Genomic DNA, 18,071 nt, shown 5'->3' with positions numbered 1-18,071 from the left:
TCCCTGGTCTTAGCAGTGTCTGGGACTGAATCCAGGGTTTTCTTTGTGTTAAGCAAACATTCTATAAACTGGGCTACATCCTCAGTCCCAACACTCCATTAAAAAAAGATTTATTTTATTTTATGTGTGTATGCCTGAGTGTGAATGAATATATATGTACCATCTGAGTGCAGATGCCCATAAAGGTAGAGGCCAGCCGGGCGTGGTGGCGCACACCTTTGATCCCAGCACTCAGGAGGCAGAGGCAGGTGGATTTCTGAGTTCGAGGCCAGCCTGGTCTACAGAGTGAGTTCCAGGACAGCCAGGGCTACACAGAGAAACCCTGTCTCAAAAAAAAACAAGCAAAAAAAGATATCTCAAGGTCCTTTGAGAAGGACTTTAGACTCCTCTTAGGTATTTGGAACTAGAAAGACAGCTCAGCAGTTTAAACCACAGGCTTCTCTTGTAAAGGACAAGGCCTTGCCTCTCATCATCTGCATGCAGTTCCCAATTGCCTGTAATCACAGTTAACAGGTGACCCAACATCCTCTTCTGGCCTCCAAGAGCATCAGGCGTACACATAGTGCACATGCATACACGCAGACAAACTGATACACATAAAAATAAATCTTAAAAAAAAAGTTATCGCCCGGCGTGGTAACGCACGCCTTTAATCCCAGTCCTCAGGAGGCAGAGGCAGGCGGATTTCTGAGTTTGAGGCCAGCCTGGTCTACAGAGTGAGTTCCAGGGCAGCCAGGGCTATACAGAGAAACCTTGTCTCGAAAAACTAAACCAAACAAACAAGTTCTCTTGGATGTTTATTCATGCAGTTGCTAAGAGAAAAGGCTGCATGTCGTCCAGTGAAGCAGGGTAGATCCCAGAGGTACAAAGAGTAGTTACAGGATACCTTATCACACAGCGAGCCCCGAGGTTGTGTCATTTACTGAAGAAGAAAAAAAAAGCTGTTTTTAATTTCGCCGTGGCTCAGCTCGTGGCATATCACCTTTATTCCCTCTGGCTGGAATACAGACTCACCCTTAGTACACTACACAAACAGTGAAGGTTAAGTGGTGTCTTAATTGAATGGCAGAGAAAGATTTGACACAATAGGATACACCCAACTCTCGTGAGAAAAGAGAGCAGTGCAGGGGTTGGAGGAGGGGAGGAGAGGAAAGGGTCAGTTTTACTGAGACAGTTATACAGAGACAGTTTTGCAGAGAGAAAACAAGCTAGACACAGGTGAAAACAGAACAAGCTAGAAAATGAGAAGGAGCCAAAAGATTAAGAACAGATTTCTAAAGTTACTATGAAGCCCCAAGTAGAGCAATTCAGTCAGAAGTTGAGAGAAGCCAAATTGAATCCCTTATCTTGGAGAGGAGTTTGAGCCAGAACAGCTGAGTTGACCGGCCAGCCAGAGATCAGAAAGAACTAGAAAGGGGTGAGATTAGTCAGCACATCTATCTCAGAGGCGGAAAACACTCTGGGCCTAGATTAGATCGTGCAGAGGAGAGCAGAGGCAATGAGCCTCCAAGATGGCAATGACAACAGGCAAATAAAAGTTACATTTATATAAAGGAGCAATCCATCTCATTAACAGAACTCGGGAAGGAAATGCTCCACTCTAGGAGATTACTCAGCCCACATAGAATGCTCTGCTTTCTTCTCAATGGTGCAGATAGTCATTTACATTTAGGATGGAGTCGTGGGTGCATGTGATATGCACATCTCCATCCCTCTCCGTCAGTCTGAAAAATATAAGCTCTACATTAGCCTGACTTTTGTCAAGTACAACCCTAGCCACTGTGACCAGATATAGAGGAACTGAAATGTCCCATTGTTTAAGGGACATCATATTAGCCCAAAATAAAAAATAAAAAAAATTAGCAAGAGTATTTGGAATCACAAAAACCGAGGCACAACCTGTAGGCCATTAAAGATAGCTTTTTTTTTTTTTTAAAAAAAAGGTCTCTAGTGCAGTGATGGTGCACTACTGCATTCAGGAGGCAGAGGTAGGGAAATAGAGATTTGAGGATGGCTTGGTCTACATAGCAAGACCACGTTTTGTTTTTGTTGTTGTTCTTTGTTTTAAATCAATACATTTACGTCTACCATCTTTGCCACTTTGGATTATCAAAGGTGGAAAAGAAGCCAGGTGTGGTGGCACACACACCTGTAATACTCGTACTTTGGAAGTAGAGACGGGAGGGCCAGGAGAAGTCAAGGTCACTCTTGACTACACAGTGCATTTGAACCCATCCTATAGGATCCTGTCTCAAAGCAGCGAAGAGAACGGAGTGAGTGCACAGACACTTGTATACTCAAACAAGACAGGCTATTTTCTCTGTCAATAATAAAAAAAAAAAATCCACCACAAAGTAATTCTTCAAAACAAAAGGCTCTCTTGTCATTTGGACGCCAGAGATGTTAAGCTGAATGCAACTGGATTGGGATCTTAGTAAAGGACAAGACAGAAAAGGAAGTAGAGATTTGATGTGACCTGGAAAGGATCCAGGCCTCCTAACAGGAGCAAGGCAGATGTATGAGCATTTTTTCTGATTAAGGCCTTCTCAGAACTTGAGCAGATACAAACTTCTTTATTTGCTTTTTTTTTTCCTAGGGGCCAACTTAATATGTAACCAGAGATGACCTTGCACTTCAGATCTGCCTGCCTCCATCTCTGAAGTGCTGGGATTAGATATTAAGGTTTTTACATCTGAAGAGTGAATTGTTTAGCATTTCCTGTTGCCTGAATCAGTTCAAAGTTAGGTCACTAGCCTGGGGTATATAATAAGACCTGTCAGGGAAGGGCAGGGGGGCAGAAAGGAAGGAGGAAAGGAAACAGAGAGGATTTAACAGTGGGGATGAAGCTCAGTAGTACAGTGCTTGTCAGGTTCATACAAGGCCCTGCATTGGAACCCCAGCATCATTTTTTAAAAAATGAAGACAGAAGAAAGATACTACTGGGAAAATAAAGTTAATGGTCTATGGTCTATGTCCATAGGAGGAAAGGAAACAGAGAGGATTTAACAGTGGGGATGAAGCTCAGTAGTACAGTGCTTGTCAGGTTCATACAAGGCCCTGCATTGGAACCCCAGCATCATTTTTTAAAAAATGAAGACAGAAGAAAGATACTACTGGGAAAATAAAGTTAATGGTCTATGGTCTATGTCCATAGGAGGAAAGGAAACAGAGAGGATTTAACAGTGGGGATGAAGCTCAGTAGTACAGTGCTTGTCAGGTTCATACAAGGCCCTGCATTGGAACCCCAGCATCATTTTTTAAAAAATGAAGACAGAAGAAAGATACTACTGGGAAAATAAAGTTAATGGTCTATGGTCTATGTCCATTAACAGTTGCTCATTTTATTCAATAAACTGAACAGTATGTTCCCATGTTCTTGTGTATATCCAGTACAGTAGCAGATAGGCTTTAAATTGCTCTGATAAAAGTTCTCTCCCCCCCCCCCCAAGACAGGGCTTCTCTGTGTCCTGGAACTCACTCTCTAGACCAGGCTGGCCTCGAACTCAGAAATCTGCCTGCCTCTGCCTCCCGAGTGCTGGGACTAAAGGCGTGAGCCACCACTGCCCGGCAAAAGTTATCTCTTGATGACAAGAAATTTGTGAATAGAAAGAAGCCACCAAGCTGCAGTCTGCTTCTGGAACTTTGCTTCTCACCCCACAGGTGAACTTCTGGTCTGTAAATAATCTAGGGTTGGTTGTGTGCACTGGGAGAGAAGGCAAGATTGCTTCACATTCCTCTAACTAAACAGATCTCATGTGCCCTGCTTTGCTTTGTCAAATTGACACAGCCTAGTGTCATCTGAGAGAAAACATTTGGTTGAGGAGCTGCTTAGGTCACTGCCCTGTGGGCATGTGGTGGGGATATTGGGGATGTCTGGGGAGAGTCACTGCCCTGTGGGCATGTGGTGGGGATATTGGGGATGTCGGGGAGGGGGGGGGGGGCCGGTCTTGTTAGTTGATGTAGGAGCACCCAGCCCATGGCAGGTGGCAACATTCCCTGAGTAAGGTTGTCCTGGACTTTATAAAAAAAAAAAAAAAAACTAAGTATGAGGGGAGCAAGCCAACAGGCGACATTCCTCCATGGTTTCTGCTTCAGGCTCCTGCTTTGCGTTCCTGCCCTGATTTCCCTCAGCAATGGACTGTGACCTAGAAGTGTGCGCCAAATAAATTATTTCCTCACAGTACTTGTTCCCAAACACAAGCTGGCAATTCTGAAATTCTGAGAAGTACAAATCCTGGTGTACCCTCATACAAAGTCTCCAAAGGACACTTTATAGAGGAGAGGAAGACCCGGATCATAGCAATTTAGGAAAGCTCTGGAAGACACAAAATAGTTTGTAAATGATTTCCATCATCGGAATAAGCCAGGAGACAAAATACTGAGACTGGCTAGGTGTGTTCTATTGGGTTCTGTACTCCAGCAAAACAGTTTCAGAGGGATGAAAGCAACAGTTTCTTCTTTGATGGGTAAAGAGTTAAGGCAGCCAGTCAGGCGCGGTGGCGCACGTCTTTAATCCCAGCACTAGGGAGGCTGAGGCAGGCGGATTTCTGAGTTCGAGGCCAGCCTGGTCTACAGAGGGAGTTCCAGGACAGCCAGGGCTATACAGAGAAACCCTGTCTCGAAAAACCAAAAAAAAAAAAAAAACCAAACAAAAAGAGTTAAGGCAGATAAGGAACTATTCACTGTGTAAGCTCTGCTAGCCAGTCTCCAAGGGCCTTTAAACCGGTGGTTCTCAACATGTGGGTCTCGACCCCTTGGCGGTCAAACACGGGACACAGCAGATATCCTGCATATTACAGTTACGAAGTAGCAACAAAATGATTTTATGGTAAGGGAGGAGTCACCACAACAAGAGAAACTGTATTATAAAAGGGTTACAGCATTAGGAAGGTTAGAAGCATTGCTATAAAATAATCAGCATAGAGAGCCATACTGCTAATCTGCTCTGCTTGGAGCTCATGGGCTCCATCTAGATGCTTGAAAGGATTGCATTCTGGTATTTAGAAACAGCAACTGCTTTGTTTTTACGTGCTTCCCAGTTTTGTTGGCGAATGATTTCAGGTATGTCTTTGCGAGCACTTGTCTCTGGTGTGGGTTAAGAAAGATCCCAGCTTCTCGCATACGTTGCTTCAGCCAGTCAGAGCAACATAGTGAGGCTGTGTTTCAAAAACAAAACAAAGAATTTCATCTTATTCATACAGTACAGCATTTTTCTTTGCAAGCCCTTCAAGATGTGTTTTGTTATTTTGTTTAAAAAACCAAACAAACCAGCCAAGGGCTACAGACGATCAGCTTTGATAACCGACAGAGAAAGGGAGGTAACCGCTGTATATTGTGAGGTGAGTGCTCAGAATGACCCCGGGGAGCAGTGCCACGCGTGAACACCGCGCCGAGTGTTTTAGACTTGCCCGGCCATTGCGTGCCTCACTGCATCCCGCCAACCTCGCAGTCCAAACGGTCCTCTCTCAGAAACTTCTCTATTTCAGGCCAAGGGAGGAGGAGCAGGAGGGCGGGGGGAGGACGAGGAGGAGGCCAGCAGCCTGCGCCCCCGGAGCCGACTGCAAAGGTCCTCCCTAAAGCGTCCGGAGAAGGCTCGCACGGGAAAGGACGAGCAACGGGATCAGAGTCCAGACTGGCTCCCGAAGCCGCCAACAGACTCCACACCCCTTCCCCGCCCGGAGCCGAGGTGATGACGAATACAAAGTGCGACGGACGCACACGCAGCCCGCGCTTGCACGACAGTACGCGCAGGGCAGCGCGAGGGAGTCCCGGTCCGTCACCGGCGCGACTCGCGTCCCGCCTCCTCCGCTCCCGCCACCCCCGCAGCTCCGCGCCCGCCTCGGTGCGAGGCCTCCGCCGGAGCGAAGCTGCCGGCTCCCGTCTTGTCGCTTTAAGTGGTGGGGCTTGCGGGCCGCCCCTGCCGCTACTGCCTAGGTGGCCCCGCGCGCCGCTTTTGAGGGGCGAGTCAAGATGGCGGCGGCTTTGGCTCTGTGAGGAAGACGGAAGAGGCGGCGGAGTCGGGAAGGCGGCTTCTAAGAAGAGCCAGGGGTTCTCGGGTGGCCAGGGGCGTTCGGAGTCTCCCGGGAAGTGATACCTCACCGGCTTCGGATGCTTTAAGCGGGAGGAGCGGAGCGGAGCTTCCGGCTGCAGCGGCTGGGCCAGGTACAAGGGAGGAAAACATGGCGGCGGCGGCCTGAGGAGGCGGCGGCGCGGGAAAGCGGCTCTGCGGAGGTCATGGTGGAGGCCGGAGCGGGGCTGTGAACCGAGCCGCACCTCGTTGGAACGGCGGGCCGGTAGGCTGCGCAGTGCTGCGCGTTCCCTGTCGGGGCTGCTGGGCGGCCGCGCTCGCTCGGCCTGGACAATAGCGCCGGGGAGAAGGAGACGAGAGAAGGCGGCGGCCCGGGGCTCGGACCCGGGAGCGGGCCATGCGAGCGGCGGCGCAGCTCCGCGGCGGCCAGCGGTGGCACTGAGGTCCCGGAGTTCCCCGTTTGCGGCCGCCCGCCTTTTCTGGACACTGTCCCTGGGCCACTCGGGCGGGGCCCCCGGCCGGCACGATGACCGACACCCGACGGCGGGTGAAGGTCTACACGCTCAACGAGGACCGGCAGTGGGACGACCGGGGTACTGGCCATGTGTCCTCCGGCTACGTGGAGAGGCTGAAGGGCATGTCCCTGCTCGTCAGGGCGGAGAGCGACGGTAAGTGACCCTCACTGGCCCCTCTCAGAGCAGTGGCGCTCCGCCTGGGACGGCGGGAGTGCGGACGGGAACGCCACGGGGTACCCAAGTCCCGTGGAGCTCGGTGGGGAGCATTCGGGGTGCCCACCCTTAACTCGAAAACCTTGTGGCGTTGGGATTTCGAGCAGAGCGGAGCACGTTGCGCCGTGCCGCCTTTCCAGTGCAGAAAGGTCGGAGACCTGAGATCCTCTGCCGGGGTGGTTTTTGCACCGTCGTGACCTTGAGAAAGGCATTTAACGTAAACGATCTGCTCCCCCCACCCCCCTTAGTTCACCAATCTGTAACGCAGACATAAAACCTTGCTTGGCGCTCATAAAGTTCATAGCTGTTGCACACTTTGAAAAAGTTCTGTTCTGGTGGGATTGTTGTTTTAAACCTTTTCCACTATATCTTTCAGATTTTAGGGTCGGCAATAAGGTCTATAAATCTGGCAATTCCACTAGACAGAGAAAATGCTGCTTTGGCTTGCGAGGACACACGTGTCTTGACTGGGGTTGGTTGTCTTTTTTACAAGAAAGGGAGATGATGATTATTGTTATTGTTTTCTATTTCGAGACAGAGTTTCAGTATGTAGCCCAACTATCCTGGAGCTTGCTCTGTAAACCAGGCTAGCCTTGAACTCAAAGCTCTGCCTTCCTCTGCCTCTCCAGTGCTGGGATTAAAGTGCTGCCACACCTGGCTAAGAAAGAAAGACTTTGTAGGTCTTCTGTGGGAACTCGTGAACCTAACACTTGAACAGGTCCTTCTGCTTTCGCCTCAAGTTTATTGAAAGTCTTCAGTGTTCAAAGATAAGGTTGTTTGAAATAACGGTTTCACGTTTTAAAATATTCCTTTCTTAAGCGTTTGCATTCTCTGAATTTCACTCTTGGAAGAAAATACATATTGGCCAAAACTTTTCAAATTGTTTTTGGAGCAGAAGTATAGTTACCTTGTTGCATTAATTTGCAGTTTTACAGTTGAGAACTATTTGTAGCTGTTTCATGTCTGAAATATTGCAAATTTATTTCAAAGATTTTTTTTTTCCCTCTTTTTTGGACTATACTCAGAAGTCATTCCACAAAAACCAAGATTTTCCTGTCTGTAGTTGAAGACTATAGAAACATTGATTTGAATTGAAGAATGGTTAATTTGGAGTATAATTATAAAGATAACCCCAAATAAGTTACCACTGGTAAAAAGTTACTTTCTAACATGAAAGGCAGGCAGTTTCCGGTGACTTGGAGGATAGCCTGGGTCTACATAGAGTCCTAGACCAGCTGCAGTTACATAGTAAGACTTGGTCTGAATTTTTTTTTCTGATTACAACAGGTATATTTTCAGAGCTGGGTTCTTACTTGGCTGCTAATATACAAGTTGAATGTGTTTGTGACAGTCACGTAATCACCTCTGCATGTTTGTGCATGTGGAAAACTTTCCTTACAGTAAAGTGGAAGTGTGGGTTTCAGGGTTAAGCTTATTGTGAGGATGGGCTAACTGGGAATGGAATCCACACAGGGACTTGAGCATGCTAGGCAGTGCTTTACCACTGAACTGCCTCTAAGACCCAATGTAATCATGAGATTTAACTAGATGTAAGCTTGAATTTCAGAACTAATACATGTAACCATACTCACACCAGTGTGCTTTATTTGATTATTTATTTTTTTTTTTGTTTTTTGTTTTTTTTTTTTTGTTTTTTGAGACAGGGTTTCTCTGTGTAGCCTTGGCTGTCCTGGCACTCACTTTGTAGACCAGGCTGGCCTCGAACTCAGAAATCCACCTGCCTCTGCCTCCCAAGTGCTGGGATTAAAGGCGTGCGCCACCACGCCCGGCTTTTTTTTTTATTTATTTATTTTTTTTTTTTTGGCTTTATTTGATTATGCAAAGATCCTTCTGGTTTTTTGGAAAGAGTCTCCTGTAGTAGCAGACTAGAATCAAACTTTGTGTGTAGCCCAAAATACGGAAGTTCACGATCCTCTTGTCCCTATCTTCCCAATACCTGGGATCACAGGTGTACTACTTCATCCAACCTGTTTTGTTTTGGAGCCATTATCTAGCTATGGCTGGCCTGCAACTCAAAGCGATTCTCCTACCTGAGACCCTGAGGGTTGGATTACTGCAGTGAACCACCACCGCCGGCCAGTTGTACAAAGACCTTTAGACAGGATAAGCATGTAGACTTTCTGGGTGGTGGTGGTGGTGCACGCCTTTAATCCCAGCACTTGGGAGGCAGAGGCAGGCGGATTTCTGAGTTTGAGGCCAGCCTGGTCTAACAGAGTGAGTTACAGGACAGCCAGGGCTATACAACAAAATCCTGTCTTGAAAAAAGCAAAAATAAAAACATGTCTACAAAGTGAGTTCCAGGACAGCCAGGGCTATAAAACAAAACCCTGTCTTGAAAAAAACAAAAACATGTAGACTTAATGTACTATCATCTTAGAGAATCTCTCCTTCTAATAAGGTTTTGTAAAAGTCTGGTGTTTTTATACCCTTTTATATTTTATCACTTAGGAAATAGCCTCTAAGCCCCTTTCTTCCATTTGGAATTTTGAAGTTCTAATTTATTAGAACAGGTAATTCCACACACACACACCCCTCAGGAGGGAAAAGAGCTAAACATAATTACTGAACTACCCCTTTATATTTGTGTTATGTGGAAAGGTAATTCTGAAGAATGGGTTTAACCTGGGTGTGGTACCTTACTCCTAATCCCACCACTGAGAACACAAGGTAGGAGAATCTCAAATTCAGGGATTACATAGTAAAACATTTTCACTAAACAAGAAAGAAAAATGGGGCTGGAGAGATGGCTCAGCGGTTAAGAGCACTGACTGCTTTTCTGAAGATCCTGAGTTCAAATCCCAGCAACCACATGGTGGCTTACAACCATCCATAATGAGATCTGACGCCCTCTTGTGGTTTGTCTGAAGACAACTACAGTGTACTTATAATAATAAATCTTTTTAAAAAAAAAGAAAGAAAAAAATGGACTTAGAAAAGGTGTAGGATACTTGTGAAGAAATCTATAGTTTTATTACTAAAGCCATTTTTCCTCCTTAACAGATAAATTCCAAGTAAGATTAGTAATAGTTTAAGTTTGTTGAGTACCTCCTGTGTGTGTGCCAGGGCCTCTTTAAGCAATTCATTTGTATTACAGACATAATTATTAAAACCATTCTCAAATTTAGGTAATATAATTAGCCATGTCTTACAGGTAATTTCGAGCCTGAGGTGCTAATTGTAGGTTGGTACAAGTTCAGCCTGAGGTGGTGATCTGTTATTTTAGTGGGAAATCTAGCCTACAACTGAAAGCACTTAAGCTACTTACAGTGAATGAAATTTCTTATGCTTTGGTCTCTTTGATGCTGTTTTATTCTTGACCTCAAGGATTATTTCAAAGAAAACAAAATTAAGTTTTACAGACTTAAATTTTGTTATAGGCAAATTTTCATGTATCCTAGGCTGGTCTCTTGAACTTGGCTATATAGTGAGCTTGAACTTCAGTTTCTGATCCTGCCTCCATTTTCTCTTGTTAAGATTACCTATGTTGCACCATCATGCTTTATGTGGTAGTGGGGGTCAAACCCTAGGCTTTTATAAGGTGGACAAGCACCAATTTACCCATACGTTCAGCCAGGATTGTGCCTGACTGCTCCTACTAGTTATGGTGTCTCCTACTAGTTATGGTGTCTTCTACTAGTTTGGATCACCCAAATATTGTGCTGCTCTCTATTTTGTTACATATAATTGAGAATTCTTTTTTTTTTTTTTCCTCCATTGAGGACAATGTAGGCTTTTTTTTTTTTTTAATTATACTTATTTTGTGTGTGTGTTTTGTATGTATGTGTGCCACATGTATGTCTGGTTCTGTTGAAGGTCAGAAGACCCTTAGACCTGGAATTACACTGTCATGAGCTACCATGTGGGTTCTGAAAACTGAACCCCAGTCTACTACAAGAGCAGCAGGGTCTCATGTAGCCAAGACTGGTCTTGAATTCCTATCCTCCTACCTTCATCTCCCAAGGGCAGGGACTACAGATGTAAGTGTCTGCCATCATGCCTGGCAAAATGGGAAGTATTTGTTTTTCCCATAAAACAGGTTATTGTCCAGTAGAAAATTAAATGGCATAAATTTATAGTCTTTCTGGTAAACAGAATGTTTGGGGAGCTTGAAGCAGAAGTATCTCTAGTTCTAGACAGCTTAAGCTTCATGAAAGATCCTTTCTCAAAAGAGAAGAAAGGGAAACTTTAAAAGTTATTGTGAGTGGGCTTGACCTCTAGTAATTGTTTCCCCTGCCCCCTGGGAAAAAGTCTTTCAAACACATTGAGTATGGTAATATTTTCCTCCTTTTCTCCATGAAACTGAGTTATTCAGATTATTATTTGAAAATTTAGCAGTCTGGAAGTACATAGTGTATAATCAAAGTACTAGGGCTACATATTAAATTTTGGAACACAAAGCTGTCCTTAAACCCTGACATCCACCTGCATCTGCCTCCTGGATATTGGGACTAAAGATGTGCACCACCACCTGACTTGACAAGACACTTAATTTCTAACTTTTTGAAATACAGTGGTTTGAGCCCAGGTCTGTACATGCTAGGCAGGTGCAGTACATCCCACCCCTGGAATTCTGTGTTATGTCCTCTGACTTCACAGTAGTGTGTGGATGTGCTTGCTGGTCAGAGATGAGATTGGGCAGTAGATTCTCTCCTTCCACTGTGCGGTCCTAGCAATAGACTCAGGTTGTTAGGCTTGGAGCTAAGTGCCTTTCCCTGCTGAACCGCCTTATTTCTTACCCTGGAGTAAGTATGTATGTATGTATTTATTTAATGTATAAGTGCTCTATGTGCATATACACCTGCATATCAGAAGAGGACATCTGACCCCATTATGATTGTGAGCTACCATGTGGTTGCTGGGAATTAAATTTAGGACCTCTGGAAGAATAACCAGTGATCTTAACCATCTCTCCAGCCATGGACTAAGCTTTTGTGGTGTGTCAATTTTCTTGTTTGACATCCCAGACTGTCTTAGTTACTTTGAAATTGCTGTGATAAAACTCCATGACCAAGACAACTTAGACAGAGCTTACTTGTGCTTATGGTTCCAGAGTGTTAGTCTATGATGGCAGAGTGAAGACATGAGGACAAGTAGCCGCAATAGCTGCCTGAGCGGTCACATGTTGATCCACGAGCAGGAGGCAGAGAACACACTAGGAATGGTGGATGTGTCTTTTGAAAATTAAGAGCCTGCTCTCGTTAACACCTCCAATAAATAAGACCACACCTTCTAATCCTTTCTAACAAACAGTTCCACTGACTGGGGACTCAAGCATTCAAAGGTATGAGCCAGTTTTGAGTCATGGGCACATTCTTATTCAAACCATCATACGTGCTTTTCCAACGTGCAGTTTCTGAATGTCAGTATATGTGGCCAGATTTACATACATACATCTCTTTACCTTGGCTGATTTGTGGCCTATCTTTCCTTACTTTAGAGTAATGGAATATGTTGCTAAGCTGTTAGCCCATTTCCTGGATTACATTTTTATTCCATAGGTGTCAGCTGGCAAAATTATGTTAGAGAAAGACACCCCTTCTTTTTTAAGATTAGTCTTTATTTTATATGCTGAGTGTTTTGAATGGATATATACTATGCATATTTGGTGCCAGAAAAGTCCAGAAGAGGGCATCAGATCCCCTGGAACTGTAAAGTTACAGATGGTTGTGACCCACCCTGTGGGTGCTGGGAATTGAACTAAGGTCCTCTGTGGAAAGTAGTAAGTGCTCTTAACTGCCAAGTCATTTCTCCAGCCCAAGCACACCCCCTTTTTAGTGAAGATAAGTCACTTTTTTTCTCTCAGGTTTTAAGATAGCTCTGTGTTCCAGCAACGTTTTAGCGTTGTGCTTCATTTTTCTGTTAACTTGCTGGAGGATGTCAACCTAGCCAATTTTAGAATTGAAGAAAAGTTAGAGATTGGAATTTCTCCGTTCAGGGATGACTTCCTTACACATATTAGGCACATGTTTTATACTGAGCTATACCTTACCTTAAAAAGATGGCCTCTTCTCATAAAACGATACCAGTGTTCTTTACTCTGGGTTGCTTGGACAGTATCAGGAATGGTGTTTGGAGTGGGCATGGTGGTGCACCCTTGTAATCCTACTACTCAGGAAGCTAAGGCAAGAAAATGACTCTCAGTCTGAGGCTTCCCTGGCCTGTATTGAAATTTTTGTCAGGTCCTTCCACCTCACCCACCAAAAATGTTTTCCCCCTTCCTCCCTGATTTCTAAACTCCTGGGAGTGATTGAATCTCCTACCTCAGCCTCTTAAGTATCTGGACTACCTGGCTTCAAAAATGAGATTCTTATGTTTAGTTTTTATGTAAGATTATTATTACATTTATGAGGAGAGAGTAATGAGTGTGTGTGCTTACATGTGTGAAAAGGCAGAAGGGTTTCCTAATGACGTGGGTCCCTGCTGAGCTCAGTTCATTAAATTTGGCAGAAGCATAGTCCTTTCACCAACCCTATTTTTAAGGGTTTTTTGTTGTTGTTTTAATTTTTAAATATTTCTTTTTTTCTTAAAGATTTGTGTATATGAGTACACCATTGCTCTCTTCAGACACACTGGAAGAGGGCATCAGACCCCATTACAGATGGTTGCAACCCACCATGTAGTTGCTGGAAGGACCTCTGAAAGAGCAGTCGGTGCTCTTAACTGCTGAGCCATCTCTCCAGCCCCCTACTTTTAAGTTTTATAAAGTATTTTTACACTTCAAGATAACTATCATCTGAGTCACTTGTGTAGAAGTTAAACATTGAATTCTGTTAATTGAGGCATAAAGAAAAGGAGACATAGGAACATATTAGAGCTAGCACTGCTTACTGACTGCTGAGACTTGAATTGTGTACTTGGGTAGTCTGTCTCTACATGCCCTACAATTTAAAAAGACACATTTTGGGTGGAAAGGGTTTTCCTTTTGGTTTTTTGTGGTTTTGTTTTGTTGGTTGGTTTGTTTTCATTTTGGCTGCTCTGATAAGAGAAGCAGAGGCATTAGGCGCCCATGTTTTCATGGCTATTCTAAGTCAGTATTTGTATTACATCTTGCCTGCAGTGAGCATGTATTTGGCATGTATATTTAGTTGTCCAGAGCTCGTGTCAATAGTGTACTTTGAAGAGAAGTACATTTTAAAATTAGTGTATAACAGCTTTGTAGAAGACTAACAGTAAATTAATCAAAATCTTAATAACTAAATGTTATAACTTATGTAAGTTTGAGGGCCATCAGCCAATGATGGAAATAGGTGATGGGATCTGAGTGTTATAGGAACTGATCTAAGTACTGTACCTTTAAATTTTTATTTTTATTTTCATGGGAGAAAAGGTTGTATTACACTAGTGTGGTGTCCTAGCGGCTAGAAGAGGATATTGGATCCTCTGGAGCTGGAGTTGCTGGTGGTTGTGACCCACCTGATGTCAGTGCTAGGAACCAAATGTGGATCATCTGAGGCCAGTCTTAACTGTCCTTCCCAATGCTGCAACTCTAAAACCGTTTCTCCTGTTGTGGTGCCCCTCCTCCTACCATAAAATTACTTTGTTGCTACTTCATAATTTTGTTACTGTTATAATGTATACCTGATATCTGCATATGACCCCCACATGACACAGGTTGAGAACCAGTGATCTGGGGGAAAAACAGCAAACAATGGACTAGAGAGATTGCTCAAAGATTAAGAGCATTGGCTGCTCTTTCAGAGAACCTAGGAAAGATTCCTAGCACCCACATGATGGCTAACAACCATTTACAACTCCAGTTTCGGGGGATCCAGTGCCACCTTCTGGCCTCTGGACACCAGGTGCACAGACAAACATAGGCAAAACACCCATCTATGTAAATTTTTAAAAAAAGTTTTAAGGCAGGAGGTACTCCTAACCACTGAGCCTTTTCTTTAGCCCCCAAGATACACTTTTTCATGTTAATAACTTTTTGTGTATGGATGTTTTGCCTGCATGGTTTTTGTGCTGCCACGTGCAAACAGAAGCCAGAAAAGGCCAATGGATCCCTTGCACTGGTGCTACAGACAATTGATAGCCACCATGTGTGTGCTGGTGATCAACCTGGGTCTTCTAGATGATCAGCCAATGCTCTTAACACTTGAGCCCCTGCTTCTGTTTGTTTTAAAGCCAGAGTCTTTGCTGTGTACCCCAGGCTGACCTTAATCTAGGTCCTTTTCCCTCTGTTTTTCTGTATGCTAGATTTGTAGACTTGGACCATAACAGCTGGCCATTAACGTGGTTTTTGGTGGTGCTTTGTGTTCGTGCTTATTAAGCTGTGGTGCTGATGATGGCAATATTCTGGGAAAGTTGTGTTCCGTGGAGTTGAGTGAAGTTAAGGGGGCAGAGCTATCTGTAGTCCTGTTGCAACTAAGACAGGACCAAAACACATCACTCATGTACCACTTGAATCTATTTGGGTTAATGATGAAGATAGAGCTGGAAAAGTTTTCAGCTTACCCCAACCCTCAGCACAGGGTTTGAAGCCAGTGCCTTGTACATGTTAGGCAAGTGTTCTAGTGAACTACACCATCCCTAGCCAAAGAACTCTCATACTAACCCAGCTTCTTTTGTGGAGGGATATGAGATCCATATAAAGTATACCTATAAAGCTAAGTATGTGTGTACTAGAAGATTAGAAGTGATGACAGTTTGCATGGAATGTTGACTAAACAAGCAGTATCATGAATCTTATGCTTGTAATGTTGTGCTGGGTCACCGTTGTTAAAGCTCAACTTCATATTGCAAATGATTGTCAGTTTAAAATCTAAGTTATTAAGTGCTAGTGGTATACTAGATGTTGGGATAGGCCCTTCACATAACTTACAGTGAATACCCATAACATTGGTTTCCTTTTTGGGGGCTGGGGGGGGTTCTTCTTTGTTTGTTTGTTTGTTTGTTTGTTTTGTTTTGTTTTGTTTTTTTCGAGACAAGGTTTCTCAGTGTAGCCCTGGCTGTCCTGGAACTCACTCTATAGACCAGGCCGGCCTCGAACTCTGAAATCCGCCTGCCTCTGCCTCCCAAGTGCTGGGATTAAAGGTGTACGCCACCACTGCCCGGCAACATTGGTTTTCTAACCACAAGTTTTAATGTTTTGAATCTTTGAATAGTTTTTTCAATGAGGGTTTTCCCTTCCACACTTAACAAGAAATCTGGGGGCGGGGGGCGAGTGGTGTTTTGTTTTGCAGTTCCAGTTTTTTTGAGGTTACCAGGGATTGAACTTAGGGCTTGCAAAGTACAGACAAGCACTGCATTGTTGAGCTATACAACAATAGCCTTCTATTTTGCTTGTCTTCCCCCAGCTCAAGATTTATTTTAGTTATGTGCAAATTAATTCTATTGCCATAAGAATCATATCCACTGGAGCTGGAAGTACAAGTAGTTGTGAATCTTAGGGTGTGTATGCTGGAAATCAACTCTGGTCCTCTGTAGAGGCAGTGCATGCTCTTAACTGCTGAGCCAACTCCCCAGCCCATTTTTACTTTCTATTTCAAGATGAGTTTCTTTTACTTACTCTCATAGGCCTTGAATCTGCCCTCTTTCTGCCTCAGCCTCCAAGTAGCCTGTTGTCACCAGCCTGGGTTTGATTTTTCTTAAATTTTTTTTGAATTCTGTTATCAAGTCTGTATTACAAAAACACTGAACAAAAATGAGGAAAATAGCACTGAAGAGAGCATGAAACACCAAGGTTAAAACTATGAACTCAGGCTGGTGAGATAGCTCAATGGGTAAGAGCACTGGACTGCTCTTCTGAAGGTCTGGAGTTCAAATCCCAGCAAACACATGGTGGCTCACAACCATCGGTAACGAGATCTGACTCCCTCTTCTGGAGTGTCTGAAGACAGCTACAGTGTACTTACATGTAATAAATAAATAAATCTTAAAAAACAAAACTAGACTATCTCAGTGCTTATGCACATGCACACACAGGCTCAGGAAGAGATTGGGCAACTCAAAAGAGTCTGTTCTTTCTTCCATTATGTGAGCCCCAGGGATCTAACTCAGATTGTCAGGCTTGGAGTTTGCTGGACCTTAAGAAAAAAGTTAGTATTTTAAAGATGTATTTATTTTATGTATATGAGTACACTATAGCTATCTTCACACACACCGGAAGAAGACATCAGATTCCATTACAGATAGTTATGAGGCTCCATATGGTTGATTGCTGGGGGTTGAACTCAAAACCTCTGAAAGAGCAGTTAATGCCATCTCCAGCCTGAAAAAAAAAATTTATTTTTTTTTTTTTTTTTTTTACGAATGTGTGCCAATTAGTAAAGAGTTCTGAGGCTTTCTGTGATACGTTCCTTAATAACTAGCAATCCTCACTTATCCCTAACCCATCTAAGTGGCTATAGCAACAAATCACGAGAAAACACTTCATATTTTATTTTATAGGAGGAACCATGTTGGTCATCTGTTATTGGTATATTGGTATAATTTGGTTATCTGTGTGAGGTTATACAAACCTCATAAAAGTAGCACAATATTCTATTTATGCAGTACCCCTTTGGTAACATTTCTCAAGATTTTGCTTTGAATACCTTTGTTCTTTTGAGGCTCTTACACAATTATTTGATTTTATTCATTAATACTGTATTGGAAACTAAAACTGAGTCTCAGATATTTATTCACTTGGAAATGGTTTGATTATCAGCAAAATAATGGTTAGATATGTTTTTCTTTTGATCTTTTGATTTGAGATCAGAGCTGAACTTCTAAAGTGGTTTCTTAGAAAAAGCCAAGGGATACAGGAGAAAGAGGTTTCAAAAAAGGTCTTTTCCCATTTCTCAAATAACCCAGAACATTCTAAATCAGTGGTTCTCAGCCTTCCTAATGCTGTAAACCTTTAATACAGTTCCTCATGTTGTGGTGACCCACAACTATAAAATTATTTGTTAATTTCAAAACTAATTTTGCTATTGTTATGAATCACAATGTAAGCATTTTTTGGAGATAGGCGTTTACCAGTGGGGTCTTGACACACAGGTTGAGAATCACTGTTCTAAATATTATTTTACCCAGGCTTTTGGGGTGAGAGTGAAATGGTCTTCCCCCCCCCCCTTTCTGTTGTCCAAATTCTGTAACATTACTGAAAAAAATGGAAAGAAAGTGCAAAAGGACCTGTTATCTGAGAAATAATTGTTGTAGGGATTAGAAGACTGGCAGTGACTTGTGTAAGTAATGTAAGTGCCAACGTTTTTTGTTTGTTTGTTTTTGTTGTTGTTGTTGTTGTTGTTGTTTGGTTTTTCTGAGACAGGGTTTCTCTGTGTAGCCCTGGCTGTCACTTTGTAGACCAC

The 18,071-nt window shown here is 43.5% G+C and overlaps 1 protein-coding gene across 2 annotated transcripts in view; it reads left to right on the top strand.

The window, feature by feature from the left end:
• The first annotated feature begins 6,304 nt into the window (after positions 1-6,304).
• Positions 6,305-18,071, top strand: part of Ppp4r3a (protein phosphatase 4 regulatory subunit 3A) — a 43,810-nt gene continuing 32,043 nt past the window's right edge. For both annotated transcript variants that reach the window (XM_021178683.3, XM_021178682.3), the window contains exon 1: positions 6,305-6,696. In XM_021178683.3, the coding sequence (XP_021034342.2) occupies positions 6,555-6,696 (142 nt within the window). In that variant the 5' untranslated portion in view covers positions 6,305-6,554. The remainder of the gene's footprint in view (positions 6,697-18,071) is intronic.

This window comes from Mus caroli, unplaced genomic scaffold, assembly GCF_978045245.1.
Source record: "Mus caroli unplaced genomic scaffold, Mus_caroli_1 scaffold_14, whole genome shotgun sequence".
Taxonomy (NCBI): domain Eukaryota; kingdom Metazoa; phylum Chordata; class Mammalia; order Rodentia; family Muridae; genus Mus; species Mus caroli.
Note: the sequence above shows the minus strand (reverse complement) of the source record. Positions and strands in the feature narration are given on the sequence as shown.